Source organism: Hemiscyllium ocellatum, chromosome 3 (assembly GCF_020745735.1).
Source record: "Hemiscyllium ocellatum isolate sHemOce1 chromosome 3, sHemOce1.pat.X.cur, whole genome shotgun sequence".
Classification (NCBI taxonomy): Eukaryota; Metazoa; Chordata; class Chondrichthyes; order Orectolobiformes; family Hemiscylliidae; genus Hemiscyllium; species Hemiscyllium ocellatum.
Genome location: NC_083403.1, coordinates 3,644,982 through 3,662,490, shown reverse-complemented (window position 1 = coordinate 3,662,490; position 17,509 = coordinate 3,644,982). Strand labels below are relative to the sequence as shown.

The 17,509-nt window shown below is 49.5% G+C and overlaps 1 protein-coding gene across 6 annotated transcripts in view; it reads left to right on the top strand.

Annotated features, from left to right (window-relative positions):
- LOC132836138 (phosphofurin acidic cluster sorting protein 2-like) overlaps positions 1-17,509 on the top strand; it is a 481,204-nt gene that overhangs the window by 373,266 nt on the left and 90,429 nt on the right. For all 6 annotated transcript variants that reach the window (XR_009647339.1, XR_009647338.1, XM_060855477.1 and 3 more), the window contains 4 exons: positions 786-892; positions 5,311-5,465; positions 13,277-13,387; positions 16,109-16,211. Coding sequence is in view for 4 of the 6 variants with exons in the window: in XM_060855477.1 (XP_060711460.1) it covers positions 786-892; positions 5,311-5,465; positions 13,277-13,387; positions 16,109-16,211 (476 nt within the window). In the remaining 2 variants the exon portion in view is untranslated. The remainder of the gene's footprint in view (positions 1-785; positions 893-5,310; positions 5,466-13,276; positions 13,388-16,108; positions 16,212-17,509) is intronic.

The following is a 17,509-nucleotide window of genomic DNA, read 5'->3' as shown; positions in this document are numbered from 1 at the left end:
AACCACAGAATTGTTTTGCTGCAGATGGTGGCCATTTGGCTCATCCTGTCTGCTCTAGTTCTATTATCTAGTACCAATCTCCAGCCTTTTTCCCATATCCCTACATACCGTTAGGAGCCAAATAATAGTTGTTTTGTGATTCATGGGTGAAGGCTCCCAAACCTCGCTGTTCTTTCTGCAGTCTTTGTCCAATAATATTCAGCTCCTCTGTTCTTCCTGCCATAGTGCCGAACCTCACATTTTCCCACAGTATATTCCCTTCGGTTAACCTCTCTATGTCCCTCTGTAGACTCTTTGTGTCATACTCACTACTTGCCTTCCTCTTATTTTTGCGTCATCCACAAACATGATTACAGTTGTCACTTTCCTGATCTAAATCATTCATACATGTTGTAAATAAATGTGGCCCCAGCACTGATCCCTGTGACACTCCACTAGTTACAGGTTGCCATCCTGAAAATGTCCCTTTCATCCCAGCTATCTATCTTCCACAAGTTAGTCAATCCCGTGGCACTGCCTGGTAACTCCACCATGAGCCATGGTGCCTGCAGATGCCTTGGCACTACATTTTGGAATTCTCTCCCTCTCCACTTCTTGCACTTTTTCTTGTGATTCAAAATCCTTCTGAAAACCTACTTCTGAGCAGGCATTTGCTTCCCTGACCTGTCACAGCCCAATACTAAATTCTGTTTTGAGAGTTGCTCCTGATTATCTACAAGGTTAGATTTTCTGAATTCACACTGTGGGTTTAGTTGATCATGGACTTTATTCGCTCCTTTTTTCAGTATCTGTACGAACGTCTCCATGAGAAGAGCCAGCCCATGGTGTGCACATGCTCAGTGGCAGATATCCATGCAGCGTTTAACACTATTGTTACCAGGATACAAAGATTGTAAGTAACCAGGAGTTCTGTGAAAATTAACCTGGTGGGAAGGGGTGCTCCTAAACCCTACACCTCAAACCCTCATGTCTCTATGGGTGTGGATGTACACTCCACTTGACTGCGTGTCTATGCCCCACTTGTTCCTTCCTTAAGAATGCCTTACACCTTATAGTTACATACAAGCATTGCACAGCTGCAGACTTACACACAGCCTACACTAGTCCAAGAACAAGGCTTACTGGCACCTTTTGATGGCAACTAGGAATGGGTCATAAATGCCCAATGCACCTAAACCAGCAGAATTATTTTTGTTTGAAGTTGCTCCTGACACCCATGATACTAACAGATAGCCATTAAAGCACTAATTAATAACCTTGTTAAACAGGCGAGAATATGGCAGATGGAATATAATGTGGATAATTGTGAGGGTTAGTTAAAAAAAAACGGATGTGCAGAGTTTTTCTCAAAGGGGAAGAGGTTGGAAAGTGTAGATGCATAATGTGGAAGTGGTTCAGGGTTTGGAAGGTGCTGTCTGAGGATTTTTGCTGAATTTCTGCAGGGCATCTTGTAGATAGTACGCACTGCTGCGACCGAGCATCGGTGGTGCAAGGAGTGGATGCTTATGGATGTGGTGCCAATCAAGCGGCTGCTGTGACCTGGATGGTGTTGAGCTTCTTGAGTGTTGTTGGGGCTGTCCTCATTCAGGGCAAGTGGGGAGTATTCCATCACACTCCTGACTTATGTCTTGTAGATAGTGGACAGGTTTTGGGGAGTCAGGAGGGGAGTTACTCACGGCAGGATTCCCAGTCTCTGACCTGTTCATTTAGCCACTGTTTCTACATAGTGAGTCCAGATCAGTTTCTGATCACTGGTAACCCCAAGGATGTTGGTAGTGGGGGACTTAGTGATGGTAACACCATTGGATATCACATGGTGGTAGTTAGGTTGTCTCTTATTCGAGATGGCGTTTGCATTGCAAAAATGTCATTTTCACTTGTCAGCCCAAGCCTGGATATTGTCCAGACCTTGTTGCATTTAAACATGGACTGCTTCAGTACCTGAGGAATTGTGAATGGTCCTGAACATTGTGCAATCATTGGTGAACATCCCTAGTTCGGACCTTATGATGGAGGGAAGGTTATTGACGAAGAAGTGAAGATAGTTGGGCCTAGGACTCTACCCTGAGGGACTCCTGAAGAGGTGTCCTGGAGCTGAGATGACTGACCCGCCAATAACCACAACCATCTTCCTCTGTGCCAGATCTGTCTCCAACCAGCGGCGAGTTTGCCCTCTGATACCCATTGATTCCAGTTTTGCCCGGGCTGCTTGATGCCACACTCGGTCGAATGCAGCCTTGATACCAAGGGCTGTCCCTCTCCCCTCCCCTCTGGAATCCAGCTCCTTTTGTCCATGTTTGACCCAAGGCTGGAATGAGGTCAGGAGCTGAGTGTCCCTGGGGGAACCCAAACTGGGCGTCACTGAGCAGGTTATTGCTGAGCAGGTGCTGCTGGATAGCGCTGTTACTGAGCCCTTCCATCACTTTACTGAGGGTCGAGGGGAGACTGATGGGGGGTAATTGGCCGAGTTGGATCTGTCCTGCTTTTTATGTAGAGGCCATACCTGGGCAATGTTCCACATTGTCGGGGAGATGCCGGTGTTGTAACTGTACTGGAACAGCTTGGCTCGGCGGGGGGACATTCTGGAGCACAAGCCTTCAGTCCCATTGCTGGAATGTTATCAGGACCCATAGCCTTTACAGTATCCAGTGTCTCTAACATTGCTTCCTGTCATGGGCAGTGAATGGAATTGGCTAAAGACTGGTATCTGTGATGTTGGGCACCACTGGAGGAGGCTGAGATGGATCATCCATTTGGCACTTCAAGATTGTAGCGAAAGCTCCAGTAAATGAGTGCATGTACACGCGCGCGCACACACACACACACACACACACACACACACACACACACACACAAACACACACCTGCTGCATAGAAACATGGGGAGGTGATGTCCTTGTGGTACTATCACAAGAGTAGAGTCATAGAGTCGTAGAGGTGTACAGCATGGACACAGACCCTTCTGTCCATGCCGACCAGATATCCCAACCCAATCTAGTTCCACCTGCCAATACTCTGCCTATATCCCTCCAAACTCTTCCTATTCATATACCCATCCAAATGCCTCTTAAATGTTGCAATTGTACCAGCCTCCACCACATCCTCTGGCAGCTCATTCCATAGACATAGCACTCTCTGCGTGAAAAAGTTGCCCCTTAGGTCTCTTTTATATCTTTCCCCTCTCACCCTAAACCTATGCCCTCTAGTTCTGGACTCCCCGATCCCAGGGAAATGACTTTGTCTATTTACCCTATCCATGCCCCTCATAATTTTGTAAACCTCTATAAGGTCACCCCTCAGCCTCCGACACTCCAGGGAAAACAGCCCCAGCCTGTTCAGCCTCTCCCTGTAGCTCAGATCCTCCAACCCTGGCAACATCCTTGTAAATCTTTTCTGAACCCTTTCAAGTCTCACAACATCTTTCCGATAGGAAGGAGAACAGAATTGCACGCAATATTCCAACAGTGGCCTAACCAATGACCTGTACAGCCGCAACATGACCTCCCAATTCTTGTACTCAATACTCTGACCAATAAAGGAAAGCATACCAAACGCCTTCTTCACTATCCTATCTACCTGCGACTCCACTTTCAAGGAGCTATGAACCTGCACTCCAAGGTCTCTTTATTCAGCAACACTCCCTAGGACCTTACCATTAAGTGTATAAGTCCTGCTAAGATTTGCTTTCCCAAAATGCAGCACCTCGCATTTATCTGAATTAAGCTCCATCTGCCACTTCTCAGCCCATTGGCCCATCTGGTCAAGATCCTGTTGTAATCTGCGGTAACCCTCTTCGCTGTCCACTACACCTCCAATTTTGGTATCATCTGCAAACTTACTAACTGTACCTCTTATGCTCGCATCCAAATCATTTATGTAAATGACAAAAAGTAGAGGGCCCAGCACCGATCCTTGTGGCACTCCACTGGTCACAGATCTCCAGTCTGAAAAACAACCCTCCACCACCACCCTCTGTCTTCTACCTTTGAGCCAGTTCTGTATCCAAATGGCTAGTTCTCCCTGTATTCCATGAGATCTAACCTTGTTAATCAGTCTCCCATGGGGAACCTTGTCGAACACCTTACTGAAGTCCATATAGATCACATCTACTGCTCTGCCCTCATCAATCTTCTTTGATACTTCTTCAAAAAACTCAATCAAGTTTGTGAGACATGATTTCCCACGCACAAAGCCATGTTGACTATCCCTAATCAGTCCTTGCCTTTCTAAATACATGTACATCCTGTCCCTCAGGATTCCCTCCAAAATCTTGCCCACCACCGAGGTCAGGCTCACTGGTCTATAGTTCCCTGGCTTGTCCTTACTACCCTTCTTAAACAGTGGCACCACGTTTGCCAACCTCCAGTCTTCCGGCACCTCACCTGTGACTATCGATGATACAAATATCTCAGCAAGAGGCCCAGCAATCACCTCTCTCGCTTCCCACAGAGGTCTCGGGTACACCTGATCAGGTCCTGGGGATTTATCCACCTTTAACTGTTTCAAGACATCCAGCACTTCCTCCTCTGTAATCTGGACATTTTGTAAGATGTCACCATCTATTTCCCTACAGTCTGTATCTTCCATATCCTTTTCCACAGTAAATACTGATGCAAAATACTCATTAAGTATCTCCCCCATTTTCTGCGGCTCCACACAAAGGCCGCCTTGCTGATCTTTGTGGGGCCCTATTCTCTCCCTAGTTACCCTTTTGTCCTTAATATATTTGTAAAAACCCTTTGGATTCTCCTTAGTTCTATTTCCCAAAGCACTATTTGCCAGAGTACTTGGTAATGTTTGTGGGACCTGGGTTCAACTTTCTACATGGTGACTGGTGAAACTTGAATTGAATAATAATCTGAAACAATTTAATGATGACCATGAAACCATTGTTGATTGTCAGGAGAATAACCCATCTGGTTCAGTCATGCCTTTCTGAGACAGGAATCTGCCTGATTCCAGACCCACAGCAACGTGGTTGACTCTCAGCTGCCCTCTGAGCAAGTAGGGATGGGCAATAACTGTGGTCCTCCAGTGATGGCCACATCCTGTTAATGAATACAAAAAACACATAAGGCCCTACAAGGTCCCCTCCAAGCCACTCACCATTCTGACATGGAATTATCTCACCATTCCTCTGCGTCAAAATCCTGGAATTCCCTCCCTAACAGTATTGTGGGTCTCCCTGTTTTCGATCCTGGCAGATCTCACACAGTTTGGCACAATTCAGACATTCAAAGTATAGTTTTGCAGTGTGGAGCTTGAGGGGGATTCTTTCTCACACTTACACCTTTTTTTTTGTCTCTGCAGCTGTAATTGTAATTCACAGATGCCCCCTCCAGTCAAGGTGGCACTGGCTGGGGACCAGAGCTTCCTCAGCACCATCCTGAGGTTCTTTGTCGAGCAGTTAGCAAGCAAAACTCCAGACTGGCTGAATTATATTCGCTTCCTGATTGTGCCGCTAGGTAAGGGGTTCAGAGCTGGATATCACTTGTGCCTGCATCTGTGTCTGTCTACAATACATCTGTTTCACCTCAGACCAAAACCATTCAAACATTCACCAACAGATTCAGTCCACATCATTCCATGTTTATTTTATTTTACTTTGCACTTCTGACTTTCCCCATCACCTGCTGAAAGTGTTGAGTTCTTTCTGGGACATGTTGCCCTGGTGTATTTGCCGACATGAGTCAGTCAGTGAGATATTGGGCCATGGAGGGCATCACTGCCAAGCTCAATCTGACATCTACTGATACAGTGGCCATACCACACCCATCCTCTGGTAACTATAGACCCATTAGCTTAATGTGTGTATTGGGAACATGTTACAATATATTAGAAAGGATGTAATAGCAGAGCATTTAGAAATGCACAAGCAGAGTCAGCATGGTGGCATGAAGGGGAAATGATGCCTGATAATTTTATTACTGTTCAATGACAAAGCAACAAGCAGGGTGGAAAAAGGGGAACCAGTATCTGCAACATATTTAGATTTCTAAAAGGCTTTCAATAGGCTACTTAGTAAAATAAAATCTCCTGATGTTGAGAGTGGCCTGGATAGAGGATTACCTAAGTAATAGATGATAGAGAGTTGGGATTTTCAGGATGGCAACTTGTAACTAGTAGAGAGCCACAGGAGTCAGTGCTGGGCCATAATAAGTTACAATATACATGAAACATTTGAATTAAGAAGGTGAATGTGGTACAGCCAGGTTTGCAGATGGGACAGAAGTAGGTGGGCAGGCAACTGGTAAGGATGATACAAAGTCTGCACTGTCAGGTTATTTTGGCAGGAAGGATGGAGGAGCTGAATATTATTGAAATGGAGAAAGACTGCAGAAAGCTACAGAACAAAGAGATTTGGGAGCCCTCATGCATGAATTACAAAAATCATAAAAATCCATCTTCAGTGGGTAACAAGAAAGAAACTGAAATGTTGGCCTTTATTTCAAAGGGAATGGAATATAAAAGTAGGAGGGTTATGCTAAAACTGTACAAGGCAATCATCAGACCACAAATGAAATACTGTGAACAGTTTTGGCCCTCTTATCTAAGGAAAGATATAACTGGCATTGGAGGCAATTCAAAGATCCCAGATTTGAGGGACTGTCTGATGAGGAGAGGTTGAGTTGGTTGGCCCTGTACTCACTGGAGTTTAGAAGAATGAGAGACGACCTTATTGAAAGAAGGGGCTCGACAGGGCAGATGTGAAGAGATTGTTGCCTCTTGTGGGTGAGTCTAGGAAGACGGAGGTGAGGAGAAAATTCTCCTCTTAAAGATCATGAATTTGTGGAATTCTTTGCGACAGAGGGCAGTGGAGACTGGGTTGTTATGTATATTCAAAGCTGAGAGAGACAGATTTTTAACTAGGAAGGGAATCAAGGGTTGTGGGGAATGAGCTGGAAAGTGGAGTTGAGGATTAGTGATCAACCATAAAAGGTAGAAGCAAGAATAGGCCATTTGGCCCCTTGATTCAGCTTTATCATTGGATATGATTGTGGCTGATCATTGAGGTCAATCCCTAATCCCACTCTCCCCCTTGATCGCTTCAGCCATAATGGTTATATCATTCTCCTTCTTGAAAACATCATGTTTTGTCCTCAATCACTTTTAATGGTAGTGAATTTCACAGGCTCACCACTCTCTGGGTGAAGACATTTCTCCCCATCTCAGTCTGAAAAGGTTGATTCCTGTTTAACCTGAGCCCCAGCTGTGGCCTTTGCGAACATCCTACCCTCTATGTGCCTGTGTAATCAAGATCTCATTGAATGGTGGAGCAGATGTGGTGGGCTACATTATAGGAAGAATGTGATTGTCCTGGAAGGGGTGCAGAGGGAGATCCACCAGGATACTGTCTGGGATGGAGTATCTCAGTGATGGAGAGAGGCTGGATAAGCTCAGGCTGGTATCTTTAGGGCAGAGAAGGCTGAGGGGGGATTGATTGAGGTGTGTAAGATAATGAGGGGCATGGACAGTTTGCCCTCCAACCGCAACAAGGACGGAACCCCCCTGGTGCTCACCTTCCACCCTACCAACCTTCGCATAAACCAAATCATCCGCTGACATTTCCGCTACCTCCAAACGGACCCCACCACCAGAGATATATTTCCCTTCCCAACCCTTGCCGTCTTTCGCAAAGACTGTTCCCTCTGTGACTACCTGGTCAGGTCTACACCCACCAACAACACATTCTCCCATCCTGGCACTTTCCCCTGACACCGCAGGAATTGCAAAACCTGTGCCCACACCTCCTCCCTCACCTCTATCCAAGGCCCTAAAGGAGCCTTCTACATCCATCAAAGTTGTACCTGCACATCCACCAATATAATTTGTTGTATACTTTGCTCCCAATGCAGTCTCGTCTACATTGGGGAGACTGGACACCTCCTAGCAGAGCACTTTAGGGAACATCTCCGAGACACCCGCACCAATCAACCACACCACCCCGTGGTCCAACATTTCAACCCTCCCTCCCACTCTGCTGAGGACATGGAGGTCCTGGGCCTCCTTCACCGCCGCTCCCTCACCACCAGACGCCTGGAGGAAGAACGCCTCATCTTCCACCTCGGAACACTTCAACCCCAGTGCATCAATGTGGACTTCAACAGTTTCCTCATTTCCCCTTCCCCCACCTCACCCCAATTCCAAACTTCCAGCTCAGCACCGTTTCCATGACCTGACCTACCTGCCTATCTTCTTTTCCACCTATCCACTCCACCCTCCTCTCTGACCTATCACCTTCATCCCCTCCCCCACTCACCTATTGTACTCTATACTACTTTGTCCCCACCCCCACTCTCCTCTCATTTATCTCTCCACGCTTCAGGCTCACTGCCCTTTATCCTGATGAAGGGCTTTTGCCCGAAACATCGATTTTACTGCTCCTCGGATGCTGCCTGAACTGGTGTGCTTTTCCAGCACCACTGATCCAGAGTCTGGTTTCCAGCATCTGCAGTCATTGTTTTTACCAGGGTGGGGAGAGAGCAGCTACTCCCCCTGGTTAAAGGGTCAGTAACAAGGTGGCATCATTTGAAAGTGAAAGGCAGGAGGTTCAGAGGGGATTTGAAGAACATTTCCACCCAGATGGTGGGAGTGGGGATCTGGAATGCACTGCCTGGGAGGAGGGGAGTGGGTTGAGGTGGAAAAACATCACAAACTTGAAAAATAACTTGAAGGAATACTCACAATGTCATAATATTTAAGGCCTAATGTGAGGAAGTGGGACGAGTGTGAGTAGGTTGGTGCAAACCTGAGAGGCCAAAGGCTCCTCTCTCTGTGCTGTATGGCTAGAGGAATGACAGGCCTACATCTGCTCTGAAGTCAGTGGTCTCTGGCCAGGAGACAGTAGGCTTTCAGTTTGAAACAGTCAAATATATGTACAGTACAACAGCAGGACCTTGATAACAAACCACATTGATGTAACTAGGTTCTCATGATATAGGGGAGGTTTCAAATGAGCCATAGTGATGTTGAGAGTTAGACAGCAGTGTGACACTGAGACTAAGAATGGGGTTGGCATATATGTGCAGCAGACTAGAGTTGGAAGAGCAGAGAAGACCCTGCCTGTGGTTGCCAAGCTTGACTCATCCCCAAACAGAGGAAAGCCCTGATCCTCGGCTGACAATGTCAGTGAGCAATAGGAATAGCCACGCTCCGGCCAGTCCGATAGCTGAGGTGAGGAGAGGCTGATGGCCTTCACTAAGGGACACACCATTGAACAATCCGTTCAGTGTTGCCACATTTGGAAAAGAGCTGTGAGTGCTGTTTCGAGGGACACTGTAAACTTATCTGTCTGCAAAATGGGGCAGGTGACAGCCTGGAAAACATGCTAAGCCTCAGGAAATTCAGCAACACCTCACTCCCCAAAACCCCAGCAAGGCCTGTATCATGCCTTTCAATCATAGAATCATATAATACAGAAGAGGACCTTCAACACATAGAGTCGACCCCACAGAAACTACCCTCACTCTATACTACTCCCACAATAAATGCCGACCTGCTGGCAACCCTCAGATCATAGAGTCATAGATTCATGGAGATGTACAGCAGGGAAACAGACCCTTCGGTCCAACCTGTCCATGCTGACCAGATATCCCAACCCAATCTAGTCCCACCTGCCAGCACATAAAAATCCTATTCATTGAGACCTCGGATTGCAGGTTCATAGCTCCTTGAAAATGAAGAGAGTCACAGGTAGATAGGATAGTGAAGAAGGCATTTGGTATGCTGTCCTTTATTGGTCAGAACCTTGAGGTGGGGTCCCACATGGGTTCTGTGCTGGATCCCTTACTGTGTGTGTGATTGGAGCCCAGTGTGCGGTAGGGTCCCACAGGGATCTGTGCTGGGTCCCTTACTGTGTGTGTGACTGGAGCCCAGTGTGCGGTAGGGACCCACAGGGATCTGTGCTGGGTCCCTTACTGTGTGTGTGACTGGAGCCCAGTGTGTGGTGGGGTCCCACAGGGATCTGTGCTGGGTCCCTTACTGTGTGTGTGACTGGAGCCCAGTGTGTGGTGGGATCCCACAGGGATCTGTGCTGGGTCCCTTACTGTGTGTGTGACTGGAGCCCAGTGTGCGGTGGGGTCCCACAGGGATCTGTGCTGGGTCCCTTACTGTGTGTGTGACTGGAGCCCAGTGTGTGGTGGGATCCCACAGGGATCTGTGCTGGGTCCCTTACTGTGTATGTGACTGGAGCCCAGTGTGTGGTGGGATCCCACAGGGATCTGTGCTGGGTCCCTTACTGTGTGTGTGACTGGAGCCCAGTGTGCGGTGGGGTCCCAGAGTGATCTGTGCTGGGTCCCTTACTGTGTGTGTGACTGGAGCCCAGTGTGTGGTGGGGTCCCACAGGGATCTGTGCTGGGTCCCTTACTGTGTGTGTGACTGGAGCCCAGTGTGTGGTGGGGTCCCACAGGGATCTGTGCTGGGTCCCTTACTGTTTGTGATATTCATCAATGATGTAATAGACAATGTAAGGGTGATGATAAACAAGTTTAAGGTAAAGAAGCTTGAGGTCCTGTTGGTGTTGTATGTTATAATTGTGACAAAGGAGGCGCGGTAGTAGTTTGGCACACTGACCTTTACACCGCTGAGGCTAAACACCAGCTAGCGGACACCTCCTCCTACTGTCCCCTTGACCATGACCCCACCTCCCACCACCAAACCATCATCTCCCAGACCATCCATAACCTCATCACTTCAGGTGATCTCCCATCCACCGCCTCCAACCTCATCGTCCCACAACCCCGCACCGCCCGTTTCTACCTCCTGCCCAAAATCCACAAACCTGACTGCCCCGGCCAACCCATTGTCTCAGCCTGCTCCTGCCCCACCGAACTCATCTCTGCATACCTCGACACGGTCCTGTCCCCCTTAGTCCAAGAACTCCCTACCTACGTTCGGGACACCACCCACACCCTCCACTTCCTCCATGATTTTCACTTCCCCGGTCCCCAACGCCTTATCTTCACCATGGACATCCAGTCCCTGTACACCTTCATCCCCCATCACGAAGGACTCAAAGCCCTCCACTTCTTCCTTTCCTGCCGTACCAACCAGTACCCTTCCACTGACACCCTCCTTCGACTGACTGAACTGGTCCTCACCCTGAACAATCCTCCCACTTCCTCCAAACCAAAGGAGTAGCCGTGGGCACCCACATGGGCACCCGCATGGGCCCCAGCTATGCCTGCCTCTTCGTAGGATATGTGGAACAGTCCATCTTCCGTAACTACACTGGCACCACCTCCCACCTTTTCCTCCGCTACATCGATGACTGTATCGGCGCTGCCTCATGCTCCCACGTGGAGGTTGAACAGTTCATCCACTTCACAAACACCTTCCATCCCGACCTCAAATTCACCTGGACTGTCTCAGGCTCCTCCCTCCCCTTCCTAGACCTTTCCATTTCTATCTCGGGCGACCGAATCAACACGGACATTTACTATAAACCGACTGACTCCCACAACTACCTGGACTACACCTCCTCCCACCCTGCCCCCTATAAAAACGCCATCCCATATTCACAATTCCTTCGTCTCCGCCACATCTGCTCCCAGGAGGACCAGTTCCAATATCGTACAGCCCAGATGGCCTCCTTCTTCAAGCACCGCAGATTCCCCCCAAACGTGATCGACGATGCCCTCCACCACATCTCCTCCACTTCCCACTCCTCCGCCCTTGAGCCCCGCCCCTCCAACCGCCACCAGGACAGAACCCCAATGGTTCTCACCAACCACCCCACCAACCTCCATATACAGTGTATCGTCCGCCGTTATTTCCGCCACCTCCAAACGGACCCCACCACCAGGGATATATTTCCCTCCCCTCCCCTATCAGCACTCCGGAAAGACCACTCCCTCCGTGACTCCCTCATCAGGTCCACACCCCCCATCAACCCAACCTCCACTCCCGGCACCTTCCCCTGCAACCGCAAGAAATGTAAAACTTGCGCCCACACCTCCTCCCTTACTTTTCTCCAAGGCACCAAGGGATCCTTCCATATCCGCCACAAATTCACCTGCACCTCCACACACATCATTTATTGCATCCGCTGCACCCGATGTGGCCTCCTCTATATTGGGGAGACAGGCTGCCTACTTGCGGAACATTTCAGAGAACACCTCTGGGACACCCGGACCAACCAACCCAACCACCCTGTGGCTCAACACTTCAACTCCCCCTCCCACTCCACCAAGGACTTGCAGGTCCTTGGACTCCTCCATCGCTAGACCATAACAACACGACGGTTGGAGGAAGAGCGCCTCATCTTCCGCCTGGGAACCCTCCAACCACAAGGGATGAACTCAGATTTCTCCAGTTTCCTCATTTCCCCTCCCCCCACCTTATCTCAGTCCCAACCCTCGAACTCAGCACCGCCCTCCTAACCTGCAATCTTCTTCCTGACCTCTCCGCACCCACCCCACTCCGGCCAATCACCCTCACCTTGACCTCCTTCCACCTTTCGCATCTCCAACGCCCCTCCCCCAAGTCCCTCCTCCCTGGACACACTTGCCGAGAGTGCGGGTAAGTGGAATTGAAATGCCCATCAGCCATGATTGAATGGCGGAGTGGACTCGATGGGCTGAATGGCCTTATTTCCACTCCTATGTCTTATGGTCTTATATGGAATGATCTGCCAGTGGAAGTGGTTGAGGCAGGTACATTCACAACATTTGAAAGGTATTTAGACAAATACACGGCTAGGAAAGGATTAGAAGGATGTGGGCCAAGTGCAGGGAAATGGGGTTAGATGGATGGATGTTTTGCTCGGCATGGAGCAGTTTGGGTCAAAGGACCTGTCTCCGTGCTGTAGGACTCTGTAACTCAAAGTGGCCTAACCAATGTCCTGTACAGCTACAACATAACATCTGAATTCCTACACTCAATGCACTGAACAATAAAGGCAAGTATACCAAATGCCAGACAGCAGATGTCTTCGAACAACAGACAGGAGTCTTCAGCAAAATGCTGGTAATGTAATAAAATAGGAGAGCTTTTCAACTGTTGGAGCCTGTTCAGTCATTTAATAAAAGCTTAGCTGATCATCAGCCTCACCCGCATTTTACAGCACCATCCCCATGCCACGTAAACCCAGGAGTAAAATTAAATCCAGCCACATGGCCCTGGCATCAATTCTGATCCTCACTTCTCTGAATTCCTGTGACGTCCGGCGTTTTATTAAAATACCAAGAACTCGAAGCGTACCAGCATTGTCTTCACAAAGCAATTCACCAACACAGCCAGTCAGACTGGCAGTCATTCTCGGTTCTGTCGTCCTCAGGCTCTCATCCTCTCGCAAAATACTTGGCATCAGTTGACAACAAGTACAACAGCACCTTCATGGACTCCGCGTGGAGGGATCTCTTCAGCAAGTCAGAGCCTCCAACTGCAGGTAATGATCACAGGGCAAATGTGGGGGAGCCTCTGTCCATCAATGTAACGCAGTCACAGCCAGCTTCTCTCAATGGCAGGCTTTCAGGATGCAGACACATAAGACCAGAGAACACCCAGCTTTCACCCACTGCCTACTCGAGACATACAAACTCACAAGGAGCATGGTCCACCTTGGGTTCCAGTCGGATATTCAAACAGGAGACCACAGACAAGAGGACAAAGTAAAAGCACAAGGCTGACAGATACTACAGTACTGAGGGAGTGCCACACTGTCAGGGGTCAGTGCTGAGGGAGTGCCACACTGTCAGGGGGTCAATACTGAGGGCCTGCCGTACTGTCAGCGGGACATTACTGAGGGAGTGCTGCATTGTTGAAGGGTTCAGTACTGATGGAGTGCCACACTGTCAGAGGGTCAGTACTGAGGGACTGCTGCACTTTTGGAGGGTCAGTGCTGAAGGAATGCCGCAGTGTCGGAGGGTCATTACTGAGGGTGTGCTGCACTATTGAAGGGTCAGTACTGTGGGAGTGCCGCACTGTCAGAGGGTTAGTACTGAGGGACTGCTGCACTGTCGGAGGGTCAGTACTGAGGGAGTGCTGCACTGTCTGCGAGTCAGTACTGAGGGAGTGCCGCACTGTCAGAGGGTCAGTACGGAGGGACTGCTGCACTGTCGGAGGGTCAGAACTGAGGGAGTGCCACACTGTCAGTGGGTCAGTACTGAGGGAGTGCCGCTCTGTCGGAGGGTCAGTACAGAGCGAGTGCCGCACTGTCGGAGGGTCAATGCTGAGGGAGTGCCGCACTGTCAGTAGGTCAGTACTGAGGGAGTGCTGCACTGTCTGCGAGTCAGTACTGAGGGAGCACCGCACTGTCAGAGGGCCAGTACTGAGGGAGTGCCATACTGTTAGCGAGTCACTACTGACTCAGTGCTACACTGTCGGAGGGTTAGTGCTGAGGGAGTGCTGCACTGTCGGAGGGTCAGTACTAAGAGAGTGCCGCACTGTCGGAGGGTCAGTACTGAGGGAGTGCCGCACTGTCAGAGGGTCAGTACTGAGGGAGTGCCGCACTGTCAGAGGGTCAGTACTGAGGGAGTGCTGCACTGTCAGAGGGTCAGTGCTGAGGGAGTGCCGCACTGTCAGAGGGTCAGTTCTGAGAGAGTGCTGCACTGTCGGAGGGTCAGTACTGAGGGAGTGCTGCACTGTCTGAAGGTTAGTACTGAGGGAGTGTTGTACTCTCAGAGGGTCAGTACTGAGGGAGTGCCACACTGTCAGAGGGTCAGTACTGAGGGAGTGCCGCACTGTCAGAGGGTCAGTACTGAGGGAGTGCTGCACTGTCAGAGGGTCAGTGCTGAGGGAGTGCCGCACTGTCGGAGGGTTAGTGCTGAGGGAGTGCCGCACTGTTGAAGGCTCAATGCTGAGGGAGTGCCACACTGTCAGAGGGTCAGTACAGAGCGAGTGCCACACTGTTGGAGGGTCAGTACTGAGGGAGTGCCGCACTGTCGGAGGGTCAGTACTGAGGGAGTGCCGCACTGTCAGAGGGTCAGTACTGAAGGAGTGCTGCACTGTCAGAGGGTCAGTGCTGAGGGAGTGCCGCACTGTCGGAGGGTTAGTGCTGAGGGAGTGCTGCACTGTCGGAGGGTCAGTACTCAGAGAGTGCTGCACTGTCGGAGGGTCAGTACTAAGAGAGTGCCACACTGTTGGAGGGTCAGTACTGAGGGAGTGCCGCACTGTCGGAGGGACAGTACTGAGGGAGTGCTGCACTGTCAGAGTGTCAGTGCTGAGGGAGTGCCGCACTGTCAGAGGGTCAGTACTGAGGGAGTGCTGCACTGTCAGAGGGTCAGTGCTGAGGGAGTGCCGCACTGTCAGAGGGTCAGTACTGAGGGAGTGCCGCACTGTTGAAGGCTCAATGCTGAGGGAGTGCCACACTGTCACAGGGTCAGTTCTGAGAGAGTGCTGCATTGTCGGAGGGTCAGTACTGAGGGAGTGCTGCACTGTCTGAAGGTTAGTACTGAGGGAGTGTTGTACTCTCAGAGGGTCAGTACTGAGGGAGTGCCGCACTGTCATATGGTCAGTACTGAGGGAACGCTGCACTGTCGGAGGGTCAGTACTGAGGGAGTGCCGCACTGTTGAAGGCTCAATGCTGAGGGAGTGCCACACTGTCACAGGGTCAGTTCTGAGAGAGTGCTGCACTGTCGGAGTGTCAGTACTGAGGGAGTGCTGCACTGTCTGAAGGTTAGTACTGAGGGAGTGTTGTACTCTCAGAGGGTCAGTACTGAGGGAGTGCCGCACTGTCAGAGGGTCAGTACTGAGGGAACGCTGCACTGTCGGAGGGTCAGTACTAAGGGATTGCCGCACTGTCGGAGGTTCAGTACTGAGGGAGTGCCTCACTGTTAGAGGGTCAGTACTGAGGGAGTGCCGCACTGTCGGTGAGTCAGTACAGAGGGTATGCTGCACTATCAGATGGTCAGTACTAAGGGAGTGCTGCACTGTCAGAGGATCAGTACTGAGGGAATGCTGCACTGTCAGAGGGTCAGTAGTGAGGGAGTGCCGCACTGTCACAGGGTCAGTGCTGAGGGAGTGTCGCACTGTCACAGGGTCAGTTCTGAGGGAGTGCCGCACTGTTAGAGTGTGTTTAGCACATTGCCAAGCACTGGCACTCTCTTGTGCTGTCATTACTCCTGCTCTGTCTTTTACAGTGTGTTTCTCTGATATTGTCACCCCACAGAAACATTCGACATCATCGGCCGAATCACGCAGTATGTATCTGGTGCCAACATGTCTCATCAGCTGCCAATATCTGAGGCCATGCTGACCTACAAACAGAAGAGGTGAGTGAGCCTGCTGAATGTGACTCCTGTATTCTGGTTGCCAGTGGGCTAATGGTGCAGTCTTACCACCAAGAAATCTGAAGCTGCTGGTCCAGTTCCGACCTTCTCTGATATTCCAAGATCCATTCCCAGGAAATTCCCCATCTCCACTCTTAATTTGTGAAATCCTCTTGCACTGGTCATGCAAAAAGTAGAGCTGTAGGATTGCTTTTGAGTGTTTCCAGGTTCATATTCCTCTCTCTCAGTCTTTCTTGCTTGATTGTACAAGCAGTAAATATACAGAACAATGTCACATGGCAGTGGGACTGAACACGCAAAATGAACCTGGAATTCTCAGAAATACTGGGAAGGGTACCCTTCATCTTCCAATGTGAAACTGGTTAATAAATTAAATGAGGAATGTTGGATTCTGACTAAAAATCATCACTAGTTCATAATCTGTGTTCAACCCAGGAACTGTTTTAGCCTGACAGAGATTGCCAAGTTCCAGCATTGAGCCTGAAAGTGCAGAGATTTGGACTGTTCTTTCACACAGTTATTGTCAGGTTTTTTTATGGAATGTTTGGCTTTGAACACATTGTCAACAACAAAATATTAATTTCTCAGGTGATCAGGACCTCACTCTCAATTCTAACCTTCCTCAAATTCAGAACCTCACCTTTGTTCTTACATTCATTCCAGTAAGCCGCTCAGTTTTATCAAATCAAGACTAGGTCTAAGGAAAGGAATGAAACCAGACAGACCACTTGATATCAACACAGGCACCGAAAAAGGCAATGGGAGAAGTCAACACTGCAAAGTTAGCACGGCGCACAATGGTTAGCAATACTACCTCAGTCCTTGGGTTCGATTCCAATCTCAGGCAACTGTCTTTGTGGAGTTTGGACATTCTCTTCGTGTCTGTGTGGGTTTCCTCCAGGTGCTCTGGTTTCCTCTCACAGTCCAAGGATATGCAACTTAGATGGATTGGCCATGCTAAATTGCCCATAGTTGCCAGCAATGTGTAGGTTGGTGGGCTAGCCATTGGAAATGCAAGGTTACCGGGATAGAGTAGAAGGTGGATGTGGGTGGGATGCGGTTCGGAGAGTCGGTGTGGGCTGAACGGCCTGATTCCACACTATAGGGATTCTCTGATTCTAAGTCCAAATTACTGGTATCTTGGGGCTAGTGCCAGAATTGGGAGAGCTGTCTCACAGAACAGTCAAGCAATCATGCTCACAGATTCATACCTTACAGACACCACCATCACCATCCCTGGATACGTCCTGTCCCACCAGCAGGACAGATCCAGCACAGTG